Source organism: Anopheles maculipalpis, chromosome 2RL, assembly GCF_943734695.1.
Source record: "Anopheles maculipalpis chromosome 2RL, idAnoMacuDA_375_x, whole genome shotgun sequence".
Classification (NCBI taxonomy): domain Eukaryota; kingdom Metazoa; phylum Arthropoda; class Insecta; order Diptera; family Culicidae; genus Anopheles; species Anopheles maculipalpis.
The window spans coordinates 42,612,095-42,635,164 of record NC_064871.1 but is presented as its reverse complement, the minus strand read 5'-3'; the positions used below and the strand labels follow the sequence as shown (position 1 = coordinate 42,635,164).

General features: G+C 50.1%; 1 protein-coding gene across 1 annotated transcript in view; it reads right to left on the bottom strand.

Moving 5' to 3' along the window:
• Positions 1–23,070, bottom strand: part of LOC126556539 (ankyrin-3) — a 108,722-nt gene that overhangs the window by 8,481 nt on the left and 77,171 nt on the right. The window contains exons 39-49 of the mRNA XM_050211800.1: positions 21,455–21,721; positions 20,663–21,061; positions 19,739–20,533; positions 17,759–18,421; positions 16,835–17,101; positions 15,779–16,045; positions 12,601–12,877; positions 7,663–10,389; positions 3,192–3,242; positions 1,394–2,167; positions 13–206 (exon numbers count right to left, since the gene is read on the bottom strand). Coding sequence (XP_050067757.1) covers positions 13–206; positions 1,394–2,167; positions 3,192–3,242; positions 7,663–10,389; positions 12,601–12,877; positions 15,779–16,045; positions 16,835–17,101; positions 17,759–18,421; positions 19,739–20,533; positions 20,663–21,061; positions 21,455–21,721 — 6,681 coding nt within the window. The remainder of the gene's footprint in view (positions 1–12; positions 207–1,393; positions 2,168–3,191; positions 3,243–7,662; positions 10,390–12,600; positions 12,878–15,778; positions 16,046–16,834; positions 17,102–17,758; positions 18,422–19,738; positions 20,534–20,662; positions 21,062–21,454; positions 21,722–23,070) is intronic.

Genomic DNA, 23,070 nt, shown 5'->3' with positions numbered 1-23,070 from the left:
GTTAGCAGTTGCCTGGGTGGTGGTTGCAGGAGCAGCAGCAGTAGTGGTAGTAGTAGTAGCACTTGCAGCGATAGCAACATTGTTCTGGCCGCTAGCGAAAGCTTCAGAAACAACTTCGCCAGCAGTGGCGGCTGCTATTGTTTGAGATTCAATGCGAGATGTTGTCTGGGGTATGTTATTTTCTGTTTGTAGTTGCAAATCTGTTTCTGTTAATAAAAGAGGAAATAAAAGCGAGGTGAAAAAAGCGTGTTAAGGTTTGCTTTCATTTTTGTTGTTTGAAAGGTTTCATTATGTGCTATCACTGTGCTGTGGAGTGCAGCACTGCTGAGCTGGCATAGCATGGAAGCGTTCTTCCATCCGACATTTATTAGTGGAAGGGACTTTTTTTCCGCATTTCAGTGTTATCGCTTCATGCACTTTTTTTTGGTGTCTATGTATCTGTGTCTGTGTGAATGTGAATGTGTGTGAGTGAAAAAAGAGAAGAATAAAACAGTATAAAATTGATTCCAACTTTACAGAAACTGCGTACGCATTGAGACGTACAATTTGGAGTGTGAAAAAAGGTGTGAAGTTTCTGATTCTGATTCGACATATAAGAATTTTTTGTTTGGTGCGATATTCATGGTGGGTTAAGAGGTAAGTAAGAAATTTAGAATGCAGTATAGATTGTTGCTTGCAGCCGCTTTAAAAATTAAAGAACCAAAAACCAAAACAACCTTCAACTAAAATGCGAAATCACGGTCCTGAGTCGTACAGTTTTAGTGAGTTTAAAAAAAAGGGATCATTGCGGTTAGGGTCGCATCGCGCATAGTAGTAAGTAACTGAGTATGCAAAGCATAGTAAGTAACTGAGGTGCAGTAAAGAATTTGGCACCAGACTCTCGTCGGAACTAATATGAGAGACTAGTGTGCACTTATTGGGGCAAAACTGGGGTGAAAAGAGAGATGCACTATGAAAGAACCAGGTTGGAATGTGTATCGAAAATGGAGCTCCTGTTGCATCCAGTTGCATTAGTTAGTTATCTAGATTGATTAAATTCTCAGTTGCTTTCATCGAACAACAGGCACAAGCAGGCTTGATGGATGAAATGGTAAAGAATAGTACAGTGGATGTGATGTGGATGTGAAACACAAATCAATTGAGCCTTCGCTTCTTTGTGGCAATGAAAACTCAACAAAAAAACAGGCGGAAAGAAAACCAACTATGGTCGAATGAAACATTTTCCGAGTACGGCGGAAGATAACCGGAAGCGAAAAGACTACAGTCGCGATCTGATCGGGTATGTGGCTCAACAGGTGTGTGACATTCGTAGTAGTCTGTTCGCCTGCGAACGATTCGGCTTCGACACACACAAACATTAACGTTTCAATCGTGCACCCTCAGCCAATGCTACCTTGCAGATCATTGTCGGGCGTGCTGGAACCGAAATCTCCAGTCGTCATGGATACGCTCTCGTCCCAGCTCATTTTGGAGTATTCGCTCTGCAGCATCGACACTTCGTCTTTAATCTGTGAGATCGCCTCATCGTACTCGGGATTTTTATCGAGCAGCACCTCCGGCCCAAGGTCCGACGAAAGGCGTGCATACTTGCGATCGATCTTTTTCGCTCTCCGATCGGCAGAATCGGCAGCGGCTCGTTCTGGATCGACATGCTCACCGTCACCTGGGACAGGACGTTCGACGTCCGTCGCTGGTTTGTAGCTAGCATCGTCTGCACGACCGATGGGTGAGCAAATAGCATCAAGCTGAGCACCAGCATCATCCTCAACCATGTTCGCGACATGCGCTTGATCGTGATCTGCTTCTTCGTGTGTGTCTTGCTGCATGGTAGGGAGCGCAAGCGACTGCCCATCAGCACCGACAGCAGTCGCTCCGAAGGCGGAACCAAGTAGCAGTGGATCATACTCGGGATTGCTCATATTATCATCGAACGATTTGCCGGACATGGATTCGATGGTGGGCGATTTTACGACCGCATCCCCATCGGTAGACGACAGGATGTCGCTACGGATCGCGTACTGTTCGCTTTCGGACGGTGGCTGCAGATCACGATCGATCGTCATCGGGCCCGGCTGCGAGCTGTTGACGATCGATACACTCTGCTCCAGCACATCGTCGACCAGCCGGCCTGCCTCCGATCTGACCAGCTCTAGATACTCTTCATCGCCTGCAATGAGACAAAAAAGATCGGTATTTTGAAAGGGAAGCAGCAACAGCGGCAGCAGCAGCAGCAGCAGCAGTAGCAGCTCCATCACGGCTCCAAATTGCTAACTTGAGCCGTTCGATGGGTAAGCCTTATTGCCCCATTTTTGGATGGCTGCATGTACGGTGCCGCCAGCTACATAATTAATGCCCAATGTGTATGTGTGTATGTGAGGATGATTGAAGATTCACATGGCAAAAGTGCAGTCGTATATGACAAAATGGTAGAAAAAATTATGGCAATGACAATGATGATGATGCACCGATCGTTTAGTGGGTTTTTGGGGGGATGTAAAGAAAACAACCAATAGGACCGATTTCGCATTTTAGTTTGATGGTTTTTGTTTCTCTTTTTTCCATAAATTTTAGTGAGTTGCTGCGAGAAGATGGGTAAGATTTTCAACTTTGGTTTTCTTGTTTAGTATTTTCGTTTTAAAATTAGCATTTCGTGGGAACCTTTCGCCTCTTATGTTTTGGTAAAATTCGTACATAGAACAATGTAAATGCAACGCAACAGCACCTCACCAGCAGACCAATCGAAACCAACGCCGACACTACCTTATTCCACCACCGTCACCAGAATCAGATTTCATACCTTCCACATTCGAATCAATTCATGTCAATCATTAAAATATTGTATCGTTGGTACTGGATTGTACTGTTCTTGCTTCTTGGTGTAGTGGGTGAGATTTTGTACATGGTGCGCCACTGATCCGTGTGTAATGGGTGTGGTGTTTCGTGTGCATGTGTGTGTACTTGATCGTGTGGAGATGGTACTGTGTCGGTGTAATAAAGTGGGTGCTTGAGAGCAGAAGAAGTAGCGGAGCGTAAGCACAATATTGCAAACACGTGCCCAATGGAGGTTGCACGTGCCCAAGCTCAGCAGAAGACACGGGGGAGCAAACGACGCGACTAGGGTGGTGCGCGAGCAGCACCCACGCAATGGATCGTTGCAATTGCGATCGAGCCGCCCAGATCACCATACTAACCTTCGAATCTGGTCGACGTCTGTAATGCATCGTCGTGTTCGGTGTACGTATCTGGAATGCACAGATTGGAGAGAAGAGAGAGAGAGAGCAACAAAAGCACAATCATCAAACACACCGTACTTGGACAACAGACGCTCCGCAGGATCTCATATGCTCTTGGTATGGTGGATGGTGATCCGGATGACTAAGGAAGGTGGGAGGAAGGGGTCTGGGAGGTACACTCAGGAACATTCAGGGTAGGAACATTCAATGCTGGGTCGAGAATGTATGTTCTAAGGAGTGTTTTTTTGTTGTTGTTTTTGGTGGATAATGTTTTGAGAAGGTGTATTTGTGTTTGGGGATGAATGTTTTGTTTCATATCGGAACAACAGTGGTGTTGCAGGATACAGTGTTTCTATGTTGGTTGCATATGTACAGGAGCTTGAATGCGGGTGAACGAACGATGGGTTGAAAGTTTCAAAAGAAAGTAGTTTCTCTAAACTAGCTACGTTGCACAGTACTATGCAGATTAGGGTGCAGCGTATAAGGTGTGTACGGTGTGCAAACGGAAGCTACTTTTTAACTCAATCCAAAGCGTACGCACTTTACCTCATGTACCGAAGTAGCGGCCAGAAGCGTTCGTGTGGTGAAACGATATGCAAAACAAAACAACAACCACAATGCATGCTACGCGTTTAACTACATTACGGCTATCCATTTTCCGTAGCGAAGCCTCTAGACCGGGCATGTTCGAGCTAGCAAAACTGTATTCACCTCCAGTCTGTACAATGGTTGAAGAAGAAGCAGATACATAAAAACGCCAGAGCGCCAAACGATTGCGCTAGCGTACAGCACAGTTAAGCAACGGAAAATATAATCTAAAAACCCAACAAAAAAAAACCTTCACCCTACCGTTCCGATCGCTTCTTAATGGTCGACCTGCTGTAGCTGTAACGGGACGGAAAGATGTAACGGAATTAATCGTCATGTAGCAGCACAGCATCGACTGGCTCGTCGTCGAGAAACTCAACGTCCGTTGGCATCTCCTGCCCATCGTTCAGCGGAACACGCATCATATCCTGCCGATATCTCGACGGTGGACCAACGATCGCGTCATGTATTTCACAGCTACCACTCTCGTCTAGGGCACGCCTCAGCTCAAAGGGCGTCGCCGTCTGAGCACGCGAGATACTTTCCTGATCGGCCGCAGCGCCAAGCTTCGTCGCATCTTCCTCATCCGAAGCAACCTGTATTTCCTCACAGTCCGTGTGACAGTTGGCAGCGTCCGGGGTGGGCGATGTCTTGCAAATGGTTGGCGCCGGATGCGGACATCCGCCTCCTACAAGTCGATCACCGTGCCGGCCACCGCTGAGCCGTTCGCGGGACTTGATCGTGCTGCGAAACCCGTCCGGACATACCGTCGGCGATGGGACGGTCCGTTCCGACACGTACTCATCGCCGGACAGATACTCGATGTCGGTTTTGGCACTGTCCGCGTTTTGATTGGGCGGTACCTGAATCGTGGCACGGCGCTGTTTCGAACGATCAGTAGGTGCATCCTCATCGCTCAGATAGAGATCCTCCACGTCGGTAGTGGACGGCCCATTCTCCTGTGCCGTAGCGCTTGTGTCGAGAAACGTTTTGCCCTTGTACGATTGCGCACAGGTGCTGCCTTTCGGCTTGCGACGACGGCGCAGCTCGTTTGTGCCGAACGATACACTTACCGAGTTCGGTTTGTTCTGACCACGGTCGAAGAAGAGGTCTTCCGTGTCGGTTACTGGATCGAGAGCCTGCTCGATAATTAGGTTTTGCTTCGGAGCCATCGGAGTGTTTTCGCTCGCGTACACACTATCATTGTCCATCTCGGGCAATATGTCGCTGGTGTACTTGGAGTCGTCGTACATCTTTTCATCGTCGTTCACGTCCAGATCTTCGAAGTCGGTCAGTGCCTGCTCAATGTCGGGCGTTTTCGCTAGCAGGCAGACATGGTTCAGTGGCATTACGTTGGCCGTTTGCTCGCCCGACCCATCGCCTCGCATGATCGCTATTTCTCGCGTCGGCGATGGTAGGAAGGAATGCTCCGTACCGCCCATTTCCAGGTGCGCTTGCTCCTCGTCAACTTCCTCATCGCTCGCATTAAAATCTTCCACATCGGTCAAACCACCACCCTTGCCACCGCGTGCAACAGCGCGCGGGATAAGTCGTTTGCTTTGGTGCGGTACATCGTTATCACTGTCCGAGGAATCCAGATTCTCCACATCCGTAACCGCATCATCCGCATTCGGTTGGCAAACGAGCAAGGAGGACGGACGGGATGAGGTTTGCTTTTGCTTGGTCGGGTTTTCAATATCTATGTCATCCGTCACAAAGCATATGTTGATCTCGGGGAAGGCTGCCGATTGTTCGGTTTCGTGATCGCTCGCTTCCATGGTAATTTCATCTGCTTCGAACACCGATATCGGTCCCGGTTTGGCACACGCCGAAGATTCATCTTCTGATACGAGAATGTTCTCACAGTCGGAGGCGTTCCGGTTCGGTTCGGTAGGTGCTCCCTTCCGATGCGGTTTTCGATGCCGCACCACCTTACATTCAGGCTCGTCGGAATCTGAGCTGCTAGACTGTACCTGTTCCGTGCGCGGCAAATGTTTATCCTGACGCCGGCGAACCGCATTGTGAATGTCAACCATACCGTTGTCTGCATCAACTCGCATCAAAATATCTTCCGGACAGTCGGGTACCACATTCTCGGTGTCTGGCTCCTCATCACCCGACATGGCACAGTCCTCACAGTCCGTCAGTGCGGCACTGACATCCATGCACACTTTGAGGCTTTTGCTGGTACTCTCGGTAGCCTTGGAACAGGAGCGCGTTAGAATTTTCGGTTTCGCGCCACGTTGATCCGATTTCGTCATTTCATCCACGTAGCCTTGATCGAGAAAATCATCCAACGACATCTCGACCTCACGGGTAGGTTTTTTGTCTCGTTCTTCTTCATCGGACGTATCACTACAGTCTTCCACGTCCGTCACGGCTCCTGCCAACGGTGTTTGAAGTGCTTCCAGCAGGGACAGATCATTGGACGCTGGAGGAATCGGTGTAGATACTATCGCTTTTCGCTCTCCACGATGTCCGGCATCCATGACGAGATCTTCAGTATCGGTAAGTGCATCCTCAATGTTCATTTTATTCGTCGCACTCGAGGAGCTAAGATCTTCGTCGTCCGAGCATTCCTTCGTGATCGATATTAGCGGAATGTCTGCCATTACGGTTGCTTTGGTCGAGTATGGTGTTCGTACAGTACAATAGGCTCCTCGTGGTCGATTAACAGAAGCACATTAACTAAACGCCTGTTTGCTATCCTGTTGTCGTTGTGCGGTAGAGTTTCGGGTGAAAAAAAAAGACAAATAAAAGTGGCGCACAAAAGCCGAACATAAGTAAACCATAAGTAAACCAGCTGAGACAAAGCGCATCGAAAACGCAATGGCGAAGAAAAAACAAATAAGGCAAACACCGATCCAAAAAGGCATCATTGCAAGGCAAATAATACATAGTGACATATAGGATACGCTTGAAATGCAGTTTTTGGCAGCAACTATCACCACAAACATAACAAAGAAAGGAAAAAAAAAAACACGGCAATACAGAGTAACCGCCACGAACTATCTGACTACCAGCCTTGGGTTGGGGCCTATTCTGCGCCGGGTTCGTGCATCGAATAAGCCGGTTAAAAAACTCATCATTATCATATGTAAGAGTGCTAATCATTTTGATCGTTAACTTGCCCTCGACGGCGAAAAATGGCCGCTCTCTAGTAGTCAGATACGTGGCACGTCGCAGCTACTAGTAGGTACGAAGCGATTCAGTTTTACATTCGCCTCCGTTCTCCATTCAACGTTTACACCGTGCCATAGCATAGAGGAACGAAGAGACGTGTTGAGACATAATACTGCTATAGCATTGTTTGTATTTCCAAGTACGCAAAAGTTAACCGTCGGAACACCGTTTGGGAGAAAATTTTGACACGCAGTGGAGCGACCGAAATATAACGAGAAAATCAAGAAAAACAAACAGGAACGCAATTTTAGCGACAAACGAGCGAACGAATGAGCGAACCCGAAGTAAAATGTACCAGCGCATACAGTAATAGTAGTAGGCAAATAAACCGTTGAACCAGAAAAGCAGCAAGACAGGCAACCCGACAGACCCGACAGACTATAATAGTATTATGTCACAGTTACGAGGGCAGGGAACATGGAGTACGTGTCGTACATGAGTGCCACATTGAGGGTGACATCATGCCGCATTCTGCGAAAAGGGGTTGGTAATAACGATAGCTGGTAAAATACGATTTTGCAATAAGTATTATGTACGAAATATAAGAGATAGATAACATATGGATGGACGAATATAAAGATAATGCGATTGGATAGTTGAATTGATTTTTTTTTTGTTTGGTTTGATTTGGTTTGGTTTGTTCTTAAAGCAGATTTACCTGGAAACATAGAACTATCGTAATCAAATTTATACTTCATTCGTGGCGGTGTAGATGCCCGGAAGTCAAGTATCGGCGAGATGCTACTCTCGAGCACGATCCCATCGAGCGACGCAGTTAAACGCCGATCAGCAATGCCAGGCACCGGCGGCAGCTGGTGTTGCTGCTGCTGATGCTGCAGCTGGTAGTGCTGCTGATGGTAGTAGTACAAATCGCTGTCCTCTGAAGTATCCGGTAGCTCTTGGCTGGATGCTGGTGGGTCGGTTCGGCTCCAGATGTCCGATTTGCGGTACTTGGGATCGGCGGGCGAACGGGCCCGGGCACGCTTACCGGATGTCGTGATGCCGTGCTTGGACGGGCGCGACGGATGGTGATGAGGGTAGTGCGGGGCTTGACTCTTTTTGCTCGTCAGCGTGGTCATGGTCGTTACCGCAGACGAGGAGCTCGTTTGCTTGGGCGAACCGTCGGGACTGGCAGATCGCTTCAACTTTCCGGTAGCGTTGCTTTCCTGCTCCGAAGAAGAGGAAGGCAACGCGATCGAATCTGACAGGCTCGAGTCGGTCGTCTCGATAAAGTTCATGTCAACGTCATTGTACCGGTACTCATTGACCCTACGATACAGCTCGTGTGATGTGGACGGTTGTTTGTAGATCACTTCGATTGACTTGGACGAATCGATCGTACGGGTAAACACTTCACTAGTTAAGACATTTGTACTGTTGGAGGAACTTTTGTTCAAGCGGCTCGGGCTGGATGGAAGTGACGACGGTACTTGGGCATGATCGAACGTAACGGCATCTTTGTACGAATAATGCATGGCAGACTTGCACCGATAGGCGTCGTCCATGGTTTGCTTGGAGCTTTCCTTGTGCACCGTGCTAGTAACCTTTGGGATGGATTTGGTGATCAGCTGGACAGAGTGATCTTTTTTACCTACCGTTTTCTCCGCTACACTTGCGGGTTTGTATACTTTCTGTTCGCTTAACTTTGTGGTCGGAGCAGGTTTGGTCTTCACTTTTGGAACCCGGCTCGGAGAAGGTGTCAATTCGCGCTTGGCCGATTGAACCTTTACGGGAATTAAACTCTTGTTAACGCGGTCCTTGCTCGTCTTAACAGCAGCTGGCAGTGTCGATTTGGTGACCAGATTTGCTTGCTCTTTATCCGCTTTCTTCACTACGTGCTGTTCCTTAGAGTCGTGCTTAGCTGTTCTTCTTGTTGCCGTTGAGGATGTTGAATGAGACGATCGGCTTTGAGTGGACACAGTGCTGGATGTCGAAACGACTGTACTGGATGCTGCTCGACCACTAACAGATTTAGATTTGGCGTCTTTTACATCTGTTTTTCGCACAGTGAAACTGGAAGATCCAGCCTTTGTACTAGCAGTACCTTCATGTAAACCTTGCGTAGGATGAGCTGTTGTTTTGGGGGATTTCTTGGGCTTTCGCTCAGTAGAATGAGAAGGTGAATTATATGTGGAAGCAGTTTGCGTAGAGCTGATAGGTGCTGTGGCCGTGCGGTACGATGATTTCGAAGGCGAAGAATGCGTAGAATCGGTTAAAGTCAAAGGTCGTAGCACTTTCTGATCACGAGACAATGTCGATTGCATGTATCCGTGTGTTCGCGTAGAAGTCGTCGAGATACGACTGGATGTGGTAGCTGATTTGGTCACGGTCACGGTAGATTCAGCGGTACCCATACGAATGTCAAGCGTTTTTGTTGCACGCTTCGAAACTTCAATCGGTGCTTGTTTGTGTAAGTTTACCTTCGTTACAGTAGTTTTTGATTTGGGACGCTTTTTTACCTGAGTGATTTCTGCTGGGACTGTTGACACTTTCCTGATGGCATCGGCCTGCAATGCTGTTGTTTCTTGATCAGTGGACGATAAATTCGGTTTAACGTCTGGTGCGTAGCTTTCTTTCGTAGCACCCTTGCTAAGAGCATCGTGGTGTATTTCTTTCTGCTTTAAGGCGCTTCCGTAATTTGTACTGTCTATAATTGAATCGACATACGATACACTTTCAGTATATTCTGTAATATCACTTTGTGGAGATGTTGAACCGTGACGTTGATCTACAGAAATCAGCTTTGTAGATTTGGCATGTTTCGGCTCGGCAGCGCTTTCCTGAGATTTCATTCCTTTACGTTTGGTAGTATACGCACTAGCATCGTACCCGTCGGATTCAGTATCATAAGGCAGGTTGTATTTGGTAGCTGACTCGGTTGAATAATCGGATGCAGCATTATCACTCAGCGAAACAGAACGGTCGTAGTCAGTAGGCAGGGCAGATTGAAGAGCACTACCAATGTTAACACACTTTTCAACATCATGCGAAATTGACTCGATATATTCACTGGTAGTTGTTGTAAATGACATACACGACCCAGGCGACGGAATTTCGAGTCTCTTTTCATCAGCAGGTACGCTGCTACCAATTTTCAAGAAATTCAACGAAGGTTCACCAGCCATTAGCTCCAAAGAGGAGGAATCTATCCGATCGCTGACGTACGTAATCGAAGAAGTGGTGAAATCCGTAAGTAATGGCGAGTCATCGTCTAAAGTGGAAACTTCAACTGCAGAAAGTGAACTTTTTCTTGTATCAAAAACACTCAATTCCTCTTTGAGCAGGCAAACCTTTTCATCACTTTCTACATGCTCCACTGAACCAGAGCAATCAGAACCATCCTGCTTATCGGGACTAACCACGATTCCTGGCGATGTTTTTTCAAAACAATTGTTTGCCAGCAAAGCATCAACTTTTTCAAAACGAATTTCAGAAAAAGGTTTTCGTTGTGGTTCTGGTTTGTCATCTGGCTTGGCTTCAACCTTCTCGACTACGGTCTCGGTAACCTTTTCCTCAACAACCTCGGTCACCTTCTCTTCAACAACGTCAGAGACAGGCTCCGATGGCTCGGGCTGTTCGTCTTGATCTGGTTTGTCATCTGGCTTGGCCTCCACCATCTCGACTACGGTCTCGGTAACCTTTTCCTCGACCACCTCGGTCACCTTCTCTTCAACAACGTCAGAGATAGGCTTCGATGGCTCGGGCTGTTCGTCTTGCTGTGGTTTGTCATCTGGCTTGGCCTCAACCTTCTCGACTACGGTCTCGGTAACCTTTTCCTCGACCACCTCGGTCACCTTCTCTTCAACAACGTCAGAGATAGGCTTCGATGGCTCGGGCTGTTCGTCTTGCTGTGGTTTGTCATCTGGCTTGGCCTCAACCTTCTCGACTACGGTCTCGGTAACCTTTTCCTCAACAATCTCGGTCACCTTCTCTTTAACAACGATAGAGACAGGCTCCGATGGCTCGGGCTGTTCGTCTTGATCTGGTTTGTCATCTGGCTTGGCCTCAACCTTCTCGACTATGGTCTCGGTAACCTTTTCCACAACATCCTCGGACATTTTCTCTTCAACAACGTCAGAGATAGGCTCCGATGGCTCGGGCTGTTCGTCTTGCTCTGGTTTGTCATCTGTCTTGGCCTCCACCTTCTCGACTACGGTCTCGGTAACCTTTTCCTCGACCACCTCGGTCACCTTCTCTTCAACAACGTCAGAGACAGGCTCCGATGGCTCGGGCTGTTCGTCTTGCTCTGGTTTGTCATCTGTCTTGGCCTCAACCTTCTCGGCTACGGTCTCGGTAACCTTTTCCTCAACAACCTCGGTCACCTTCTCTTCAACAACGTCAGAGAAAGGCTCCGATGGCTCGGGCTGTTCGTCTTGTTGTGGTTTTTCATCTGGCTTGGCTTCAAGCTTCTCGACTACGGTCTCGGTAACCTTTTCCTCAACCACCTCGGTCACCTTCTCTTCAACAACGTCAGAGACAGGCTCCGATGGCTCTGGCTGTTCGTCTTGCTCTGGTTTGTCATCTGGCTTGGCCTCAACCTTCTCGACTACGGTCTCGGTAACCTTTTCCTCAACAACCTCGGTCACATTCTCTTCAACAACGTGAGAGATAGGCTTCGATGGCTCGGGCTGTTCGTCTTGATCTGGTTTGTCATCTGGCTTGGCCTCAACCTTCTCAACTGCGGTCTCGGTAACCTTTTCCTCAACATCCTCGGTCACCTTCTCTTCAACAACGTCAGAGACAGGCTCCGATGGCTCGGGCTGTTCGTCTTGCTCTGGTTTGTCATCTGGCTTGGCTTCAACCTTCTCGACTACGGTCTCGGTAACCTTTTCCTCAACCACCTCGGTCACCTTCTCTTCAACAACGTCAGAGACAGGCTCCGATGGCTCTGGCTGTTCGTCTTGCTCTGGTTTGTCATCTGGCTTGGCCTCAACCTTCTCGACTACGGTCTCGGTAACCTTTTCCTCAACAACCTCGGTCACATTCTCTTCAACAACGTGAGAGATAGGCTTCGATGGCTCGGGTTGTTCGTCTTGCTCTGGTTTGTCATCTGGCTTGGCCTCCACCTTCTCGACTACGGTCTCGGTAGCCTTTGTATCAACAACCTCGGTCACCTTCTCTTCTACAACGTCAGAGACAGGCTCCGATGGCTCGGGCTGTTCGTCTTGCCCTGGTTTGTCATCTGGTTTGGCCTCAACCTTCTCGACTACGGTCTCGGTAACCTTTGTATCAACAACCTCGGTCACCTTCTCTTCAACAACGTCAGAGACAGGCTCCGATGGCTCGGGCTGTTCGTCTTGCTGTGGTTTGTCATCTGGCTTGGCCTCAACCTTCTCGATCTCAATCTCTGTAAACATTTCCTCAACAACCTCGGTTACCTTCTCTTCAACAACGTCAGAGACAGGCTCAAATGAATCGGGCTGTTCGTTTTGCTCTGGTTTGTCATCTGGCTTGGCCTCAACCTTCTCGGCTACGGTCTCGGTAAACTTTTCTTCAACAACCTTGGTCACCTTCTCTTCAACAACGTCAGAGACAGGCTCCGATGGCTCGGGCTGTTCGTCTTGCTCTGGTTTGTCATCTGGCTTGGCCTCAACCTTCTCGACTACGGTCTCGGTATCCTTTTCCTCAACAACCTCGGTCACCTTCTCTTCAACAACGTCAGAGACAGGCTCCGATGGCTCGGGCTGTTCGTCTTGCTCTGGTTTGTCATCTGGCTTGGCTTCAACCTTCTCGACTACGGTCTCGGTAACCTTTTCCTCAACAACCTCGGTCACCTTCTCTTCAACAACGTCAGAGACAGGTTCCGATGGCTCGGGCTGTTCGTCTTGCTCTGGTTTGTCATCTGGCTTGGCCTTAACCTTCTCGACTACGGTCTCAGTAACCTTTTCCTCAACAACCTCGGTCACCTTCTCTTCAACAACGTCAGAGACAGGCTCCGATGGCTCGGACTGTTCGTCTTGATCTGGTTTGTCATCTAGGTTGGCCTCAACTTTCTCGACTACAGTCTCGGTAACCTTTGCCTCGACAACCTCGGTCACCTTCTCTTCAACAACTTCAGAGACAGGCTCCGTTGGCTCAGGCTGATCGTCTTGATCTGGTTTGTTATTTGGCTTGGCCTCAACCTTCTCGACTACGGTCTCTGTAACCTTTTCCTCAACAACCTCGGTCACCTTCTCTTCAACAACGTCAGAGACAGGCTCCGATGGCTCTGGCTGTTTGTCTTGCTCTGGTTTGTCATCTGGCTTGGCCTCAACCTTCTCGACTACGGTCTCGGTAACCTTTTCCTCAACAACTTCGGTCACCATCTCTTCAACAACGTAAGAGACAGGCTCCGATGGCTCGGGCTGTTCGTCTTGATCTGGTTTGTCATCTCGCTTGGCCTCCACCTTCTCGACTACGGTCTCGGTAACCTTTTCCTCAATCGCCTTGGATACCTTCTCTTCAACAACGTCAGAGACAGGCTCCGATGGCTCGGGCTGTTCGTCTTGCTGTGGTTTGTCATCTAGCTTGGCCTCAACCTTCTCGACTACGGTCTCGGTAACTTTTTCCTCAACAACCTCGGTCACCTTCTCTTCAACAACGTCAGAGACAGGCTCCGATGGCTCGGGCTGTTCGTCTTGATCTGGTTTGTCATCTCGCTTGGCCTCCACCTTCTCGACTACGGTCTCGGTAACCTTTTCCTCAACCACCTCGGTCACATTCTCTTCAACAACGTCAGAGAAAGGCTCAAATGAATCGGGCTGTTCGTCTTGCTCTGGTTTGTCATCTGGCTTGGCCTTAACCTTCTCGACTTTAATCTGTGTAAACATTTCCTCAACAATCTCGGTCACCTTCTCTTCAACAACGTCAGAGACAGGCTCCAATGGTTCGGGCTGTTTGTCTTGATCTGGTTTGTCATCTGGCTTGGCTTTAACCTTCTCGACTACGGTTTCGGTAACCTTTTCCTCAACAACCTCGGTCACATTCTCTTCAACAACGTCAGAGACAGGCTCCGATGGCTCGGGCTGTTCGTCTTGCTCTGGTTTGTCATCTTGGTTGGCCTCAACTTTCTCGACTACAGTCTCATTAACCTTTTGCTCTACAACCTCGGTCACCTTCTCTTCAACAACGTCGGAGACAGGCTCCGATGACTCAGGCTGTTCGTCTTGATCTGGTATGTTTTTAGGCTTGGCCTCCACCTTCTCGACTAAGGTCTCGGTAACTTTTTCCTCAACAATCTCGGTCACCTTCTCTTCAACAACGTGAGAGACAGGCTCCGATGGCTCGGGCTGTTGGTCTTGCTGTGGTTTGTCATCTGGCTTGGCCTCAACCTTCTCGACTACGGTCTCGGTAACCTTTTCATCAACAACCTCGGTCACCTTCTCTTCAACAACGTCAGAGACAGGCTCCGATGGCTCGGGCTGTTTGTCTTGCTCTGGTTTGTCATCTGGCTTGGCCTCAACCTTCTCGACTACGGTCTCGGTAACCTTTTCCTCAACAACCTCGGTCACCTTCTCTTCAACAACGTCAGAGACAGGCTCCGATGGCTCGGGCTGTTCGTCTTGCTCTGGTTTGTCATCTGGCTTGACCTCAACCTTCTCGGCTACGGTCTCGGTAACCTTTTCCTCAACAATCTCGGTCACCTTCTCTTCAACAACGATAGAGACAGGCTCCGATGGCTCGGGCTGTTCGTCTTGCTCTAGTTTGTCATCTGGCTTGGCCTCAACCTTCTCGACTACGGTCTCGGTAACCTTTTCCACAACATCCTCGGACATTTTCTCTTCAACAACGTCAGAGATAGGCTCCGATGGCCCTGGCTGTTCGCCTTGTTGTGGTTTGTCATCTGGCTTGACCTCAACCATCTCGATTACGGTCTCGGTAACCTTTTCCTCAACAACCTCGGTCACCTTCTCTTCAACAACGTCAGAGACAGGCTCCGATGGCTCGGGCTGTTCGTCTTGCTGTGGTTTGTCATCTGGCTTGGCCTCAACCTTCTCGACTGCGGTCTCGGTAACCTTTTCCTCAACAACCTCGGTCACCTTCTCTTCAACAACGTCAGAGACAGGCTCCGATGGCTCGGGCTGTTCGTCTTGCTCTGGTTTGTCATCTGGCTTGGCCTCAACCTTCTCGACTACGGTCTCGGTAACCTTTTCCTCAACAACCTCGGTCACCTTCTCTTCAACAACGTCAGAGACAGGCTCCGATGGCTCGGGCTGTTCGTCTTGCTCTGGTTTGTCATCTGGCTTGGCCTCAACCTTCTCGGCTACGGTCTCGGTAACCTTTTCCTCAACAATCTCGGTCACCTTCTCTTCAACAACGATAGAGACAGGCTCCGATGGCTCGGGCTGTTCGTCTTGTTCTGGTTTGTCATCTGGCTTGGCCTCAACCTTCTCGACTACGGTCTCGGTAACCTTTTCCACAACATCCTTGGACATTTTCTCTTCAACAACGTCAGAGATAGGCTCCGATGGCCCTGGCTGTTCGCCTTGTTGTGGTTTGTCATCTGGCTTGACCTCAACCTTTTCGATTACGGTCTCGGTAACCTTTTCCTCAACAACCTCGGTCACCTTCTCTTCAACAACGTAAGAGACAGGCTCCGATGGCTCGGGCTGTTCGTCTTGCTGTGGTTTGTCATCTGGCTTGGCCTCAACCTTCTCGACTACGATCTCGGTAACCTTTTCCTCAACAACCTCGGTCACATTCTCTTCAACAACGTCAGAGACAGGCTCCGATGGCTCGGGCTGTTCTTCTTGTTGTGGTATGTCATCTGGCTTGGCCTCAACCTTCTTGACTACGGTCTCGGTAACCTTTTCCTCGACAACCTCGGTCACCTTCTCTTCAACAACGTCAGAGACAGGCTCCGATGGCTCGGGCTGTTCGTCTTGCTCTGGTTTGTCATCTGGCTTGGCCTCAACCTTCTCGACTACGGTCTCGGTAACCTTTTCCTCAACAACCTCGGTCACCTTCTCTTCAACAACGTCAGAGACAGGCTCCGATGGCTCGGGCTGTTCGTCTTGCTCTGGTTTGTCATCTGGCTTGGCCTCAATCTTCTCAACTACGGTCTCTGTAAACATTTCCTCAACAGCCTCGGTTACCTTCTCTTCAACAACGTCAGAGACAGGCTCCGATGGCTCGGGCTGTTCGTCTAGCTGTGTTTTGTCATCTGGCTTGGCCTCAACCTTCTCGACTACGGTCTCGGTAACCTTTGCCTCGACAACCTCGGTCACCTTCTCTTCAACAACGTAGGAGAAAGCCTCCGATGGCTCGGGCTGTTCGTCTTGCTCTGGTTTGTCATCTGGCTTGGCCTCAACTCTCTCAACTGCGACCTCGAAAACCTTTTCCTCAACAACCTCGGTCACCTTCTCTTCAACAACGTCAGAGACAGGCTCCGATGGCTCGGGCTGTTCGTCTTGCTCTGGTTTGTCATCTGGCTTGGCCTCAACCTTCTCGACTACGGTCTCGGTAACCTTTTCTTCAACAACCACGGTCACCTTCTCTTCAACAACGTCAGAGACAGGCTCCGATGGCTCGGGCTGTTCGACTAGCTGTGTTTTGTCTTCTGGCTTGGCCTCAACCTTCTCGACTACGGTCTCGGCAAACTTTGCCTCGACAACCTCGGTCACCTTCTCTTCAACAACGTCAGAGACAGGCTCCGATGGCTCGGGCTGTTCGTCTTGCTCTGGTTTGTCATCTGGCTTGGCCTCAACCTTCTTGACTACGGTCTCGGTAACCTTTGTATTAACAAACTCGGTCGCCTTCTCTTCAACAACGTCAGAGACAGGCTCCGATGGCTCGGGCTGTTCGTCTAGCTGTGGTTTGTCTTCTGGCTTGGCCTCAACCTTCTCGACTACGGTCTCGGTAACCTTTTCCTCGACAACCTCGGTCACCTTCTCTTCAACAACGTCAGAGACAGGCTCCGATGGCTCGGGTTGTTCGTCTTGCTCTGGTTTGTCATCTGGCTTGGCCTCCACCTTCTCGACTACGGTCTCGGTAGCCTTTGTATCAACAACCTCGGTCACCTTCTCTTCAACAACGTCAGAGACAGGCTCCGATGGCTCGGGCTGTTCGTCTTGCTGTGGTTTGTCATCTGGCTTGGCCTCAACCTTCTCGATCTCAATCTCTGTAAACATTTCCTCAACAACCTCGGTTACCTTCTCTTCAACAACGTCAGAGACAGGCTCCGATGGCTCGGGCTGTTCGTCTAGCTGTGTTTTGTCTTCTGGCTTGGCCTCAAACTTCTCGAATACGGTCTCGGTAACCTTTTCCTCAACAACCTCGGTCACCTTCTCTTCAACAACGTCAGAGACAGGCTCCGATGGCTCGGGCTGTTCGTCTTGCTCTGGTTTGTCATCTGGCTTGGCTTCAACCTTCTCGACTATGGCCTCAGTAATCTTTGCTATGACAACCTCGGTCATGTTCTCTTCAACAACGTCAGAGACAGGCTCCGATGGCTCGGGCTGTTCGTCTTGCTCTGGTTTGTCATCTGGTTTGGCCTCAACCTTCTCGACTGCGGTCTCGGTAACCTTTTCCTTAACAACCTCGGTCACCTTCTCTTCAACAACGTCAGAGACAGGCTCCGAAAGCTCGGACTGTTCGTCTTGCTGTGGTTTGTCATCTAGCTTGGCCTCAACCTTCTCGACTACGGTCTCGGTAACTTTTTCCTCAACAACCTCGGTCACCTTCTCTTCAACAACGTCAGAGACAGGCTCCGATGGCCCGGGCTGTTCGTCTTGCTCTGGTTTGTCATCTGGCTTGGCCTCGACCTTCTCGACTACGGTCTCGGTAACCTTTTCCTCAACAACCTCGGTAACCTTCTCTTCAACAACGTCAGAGACAGGCTCCGATGGCTCGGGCTGTTCGTCTTGCTCTGGTTTGTCATCTGACTTGGCCTCAACCTTCTCGACTACGGTCTCGGTAACCTTTTCCTCGACAACCTCGGTCACCTTCTCTTCAACAACGTCAGAGACAGGCTCCGATGGCCCGGGCTGTTCGTCTTGCTCTGGTTTGTCATCTGGCTTGGCCTCAACCTTCTCGACTACGGTCTCGGTAACCTTTTCCTCAACAACCTCGGTCACCTTCTCTTCAACAACGTCAGAGACAGGCTCCGATGGCTCGGGCTGTTCTTCTTGCTGTGGTTTGTCATCTGGCTTGGCCTCAACCTTCTCGACTACGGTCTCGGTAACCTTTTCCTCAACAACCTCGGTCACCTTCTCTTCAACAACGTCGGAGACAGGCTCCGATGGCTCGGGCTGTTCGTCTTGTTGTGGTTTGTCATCTGTCTTGGCGTCAACCTTCTCGACTACGGTCTCGGTAATCTTTTCCTCAACAACCTCGGTCACCTTCTCTTCAATAACGTCAGAGACAGGCTCCGATGGCTCGGGCTGTTCGTCTTGCTGTGGTTTGTCATCTGGCTTGGCCTCAACCTTCTCGACTACGGTCTCGGTAACCTTTTCCTCAACAATCTCGGTCACCTTCTCTTTAAAAACAACAGAGACAGGCTCCGATGGCTCGGGCTGTTCGCCTTGCTGTGGTTTGTCATCTGGCTTGGCCTCAACCATCTCGACTACGGTCTCGGTAACCTTTTCCTCGACAACCTCGGTCACCTTCTCTTCAACAACGTCAGAGACAGGCTCCGATGGCTCGGGCTGTTCGTCTTGATCTGGTTTGTCATCTGGCTTGGCCTCAACCTTCTCGACTACGGTCTCGGTAACCTTTTCCTCAACAACCTCGGTCACCTTCTCTTCAACAACTTCAGAGACAGGCTTCGATCGCTCGAACTGTTCGTCTTGCTCTGGTTTGTCATCTGGCTTGGCCTCAACCTTCTCGACTAAGGTCCCGGTAACCTTTTCCTCAACCACCTCGGTCACCTTCTCTTCAACAACGTCAGAGACAGGCTCCGATGGCTCGGGCTGATCGTCTTGGTCTGGTTTGTCATCTGGCTTGGCCTCAACCTTCTCGACTACGGTCTCGGTAACCTTTGTCTCGCCAACCTCGGTCACCTTCTCTTCAACAACGTCAGAGACAGGCTCCGATGGCTCGGGCTGTTCGTCTTGCTCTGGTTTGTCATCTGGCTTGGCCTCAACCTTCTCGACTACGGTCTCGGTAACCTTTTCCTCAACATCCTCGGTCAACTTCGCTTCAATAATGACAGAGACAGGCTCCGATGGCTCGGGCTGTTCGTCTTGCTGTGGTTTGTCATCTGGCTTGGCCTCAACCTTCTCGACTGCGATCTCGGTAATATTTTCCTTAACAACCTCGGTCACCTTCTCTTCAACAACGTCAGAGACAGGCTCCGATGGCTCGGGCTGTTCGTCTTGCTCTGGTTTGTCATCTGGCTTGGCCTCAACCTTCTCGACTACGATCTCGGTAACCTTTTCCTCAACCACCTCGGTCACCTTCTCTTCAACAACGTCAGAGACAGGCCCCGATGGCTTTGGCTGTTCGTCTTTCTGTGGTTTGTCATCTGGCTTGGCCTCAACCTTCTCGACTACGGTCTCGGTAACCTTTGTCTCGACAACCTCGGTCAACTTCGCTTCAGCAATGACAGAGACAGGCTCTGATGACTCGGGCTGTTCGTCTTGCTCTGGTTTGTCATCTGGCTTGGCCTCAACCTTCTCGACTACGATCTCGGTAATCTTCTCTTTAACAACCTCGGTCACCTTCTCTTCAACAACGTCAGAGACAGGCTCCGATGGCTCGGGCTGTTCGTCTTGCTGTGGTTTGTCATCTGGCTTGGCCTCAACCTTCTCGACTACGGTCTCGGTAACCTTTTCCTCAACAACCTCGGTCACCTTCTCTTCAACAACGTCAGAGACAGGCTCCGATGGCTCGGGCTGTTCGTCTTGCTCTGGTTTGTCATCTGGCTTGGCTTCAACCTTCTCGACTACGGTCTCGGTAACCTTTTCCTCAACCACCTCGGTCACCTTCTCTTTAACGACGTCAGAGACAGGCTCCGATGGCTCGGGCTGTTCGTCTTCTTCTGGTTTGTCATCTGGCTTGGCGTCAACCTTCTCGACTACGGTCTCGGTAACCTTTTCCTCAACAACTTTGGTAACCTTCTCTTCAACAACGTCGGAGACAGGCTCCAATGGCTCGGGCTGTTCGTCTTGCTCTGGTTTGTCATCTGGCTTGGCCTCAACCTTCTCGACTACGGTCTCGGTAACCTTTGCCTCGACAACCTCGGTCACCTTCTCTTCAACAACATCAGAGACAGGCTCCGATGGCTCGGGCTGTTCGTCTTGCTGTGGTTTGTCATCTGGCTTGGCCTCAACCTTCTCGACTACGGTCTCGGTAACCTTTTCCTCGACAACCTCGGTCACCTTCTCTTCAACAACATCAGAGACAGGCTCCGATGGCCCGAGCTGTTTGTCTTGCTGTGGTTTGTCATCTGGCTTGGCCTCAACCTTCTCGACTACGGTCTCGGTAACCTTTTCCTCAACAACCTCGGTCACCTTCTCTTCAACAACGTCAGAGACAGGCTCCGATGGCTCGGGCTGTTCGTCTTGCTCTGGTTTGTCATCTGGCTTCGCCTCAACCTTCTCGACTACGGTCTCGGTAACCTTTTCCTCGACAACCTCGGTCACCTTCTCTTCAAAAACGTCAGAGACAGGCTCTGATGACTCGGGCTGGTCGTCTTGCTCTGGTTTGTCATCTGGCTTGGCCTCAACCTTCTCGACTACGGTCTCGGTAACCTTTTCCTCAACCACCTCGGTCACCTTCTCTTCAACAACGTCAGAGACAGGCTCCGATGGCTCGGGCTGTTCGTCTTGCTCTGGTTTGTCATCTGGCTTGGCCTCAACCTTCTCGACTACGGTCTCGGTAACCTTTTCCTCTACAACCTCGGTCACCTTCTCTTCAACAACGTCAGAGACAGGCTCCGATGGCTCGGGCTGTTCGTCTTGTTGTGGTTTGTCATCTGGCTTGGCCTCAACCTTCTCGACTACGGTCTCGGTAACCTTTTCCTCAACAACCTCGGTCACCTTCTCTTCAACAACGTCAGAGACAGGCTCCGATGGCTCGGGCTGTTTGTCTTGCTCTGGTTTGTCATCTGACTTGGCCTCAACCTTCTCGACTACGGTCTCGGTAACCTTTTCCTCAACAACCTCGGTCACCTTCTCTTCAACAACATCAGAGACAGGCTCCGATGGCTCGGGCTGTTTGTCTTGCTGTGGTTTGTCATCTGGCTTGGCCTCAACCTTCTCGACTGCGGTCTCGGTAACCTTTTCCTCAATCGCCTTGGATACCTTCTCTTCAACAACGTCAGAGACAGGCTCCGATGTCTCGGGCTGTTCGTCTTGCTCTGGTTTGTCATCTGGCTTGGCCTCAACCTTCTCGACTACGGTCTCGGTAACCTTTTCCTCTACAACCTCGGTCACCTTCTCTTCAACAACGTCAGAGACAGGCTCCGATGGCTCGGGCTGTTCGTCTTGTTGTGGTTTGTCATCTGGCTTGGCCTCAACCTTCTCGACTACGGTCTCGGTAACCTTTTCCTCAACAACCTCGGTCACCTTCTCTTCAACAACGTCAGAGACAGGCTCCGATGGCTCGGGCTGTTTGTCTTGCTCTGGTTTGTCATCTGACTTGGCCTCAACCTTCTCGACTACGGTCTCGGTAACCTTTTCCTCAACAACCTCGGTCACCTTCTCTTCAACAACGTCAGAGACAGGCTCCGATGGCTCGGGCTGTTCGTCTTGCTGTGGTTTGTCATCTGGCTTGGCCTCAACCTTCTCGACTACGGTCTCGGTAACCTTTTCCTCAACAACCTCGGTCACCTTCTCTTCAACAACATCAGAGACAGGCTCCAATGGCTCGGGCTGTTCGTCTTGCTCTGGTTTGTCATCTGGCTTGGCCTCAACCTTCTCGATTACGGTCTCGGTAACCTTTGCCAAAACAACCTCGGTCACCTTCTCTTCAACAACGTCAGAGACAGGCTCCGATGGCTCGGGCTGTTCGTCTTGTTGTGGTTTTTCATCTGGCTTGGCCTCAACCTTCTCGACTACGGTCTCGGTAACCTTTTCCTCAACAACCTCGGTCACCTTCTCTTCTACAACGTCAGAGACAGGCTCCGATGGTTCAGGCTGTTCGTCTTGCTGTGGTTTGTCATCTGGCTTGGCTTCAACCTTCTCGACTATGGCCTCAGTAATTTTTGCTATGACAACCTCGGTCACCTTCTCTTCAACAACGTCAGAGACAGGCTCCGATGGCTCGGGCTGTTCGTCTTGCTGTGGTTTGTCATCTGGCTTGGCCTCAACCTTCTCGACTACGGTCTCGGTAACCTTTGCCAAAACAACCTCGGTCATCTTCTCTTCAACAACATCAGAGACAGGCTCCGATGGCTCGCGCTGTTCGTCTTGCTGTGGTTTGTCATCTGGCTTGGCCTCAACCTTCTCGACTACGGTCTCGGTAACCTTTTCCTCTACAACCTCGGTCACCTTCTCTTCAACAACTTCAGAGACAGGCTCCAAAGGCTCGGGCTGTTCGTCTTGCTCTGGTTTGTCATCTGGCTTGGCCTCAACCTTCTCGACTACGGTCTCGGTAACCTTTTCCTCAACAACCTCGGTCACCTTCTCTTCAACAACATCAGAGACAGGCTCCGATGGCTCGGGCTGTTCGTCTTGCTCTGGTTTGTCATCTGGCTTGGCCTCAACCTTCTCGACTACGGTCTCGGTAACCTTTCCCTCGACAACCTCGGTCACCTTCTCTTCAACAACGTCAGAGACAGGCTCCGATGGCTCGGGCTGTTCGTCTTGTTGTGGTTTTTCATCTGGCTTGGCCTCAACCTTCTCGACTACGGTCTCGGTAACCTTTTCCTCAACAACTTTGGTAACCTTCTCTTCAACAACGTCAGAGACAGGCTCCAATGGCTCGGGCTGTTTGTCTTGCTCTGGTTTGTCATCTGACTTGGCCTCAACCTTCTCGATTACGGTCTCGGTAAGCTTTTCCTCGACAATCTCGGTCAACTTCTCTTCAAAAACGTCAGAGACAGGCTCCGATGGCTCGGGCTGTTCGTCTTGCTGTGGTTTGTCATCTGGCTTGGCCTCAACCTTCTCGACTACGGTCTCGGTAACCATTTCCTCGACAACCTCGG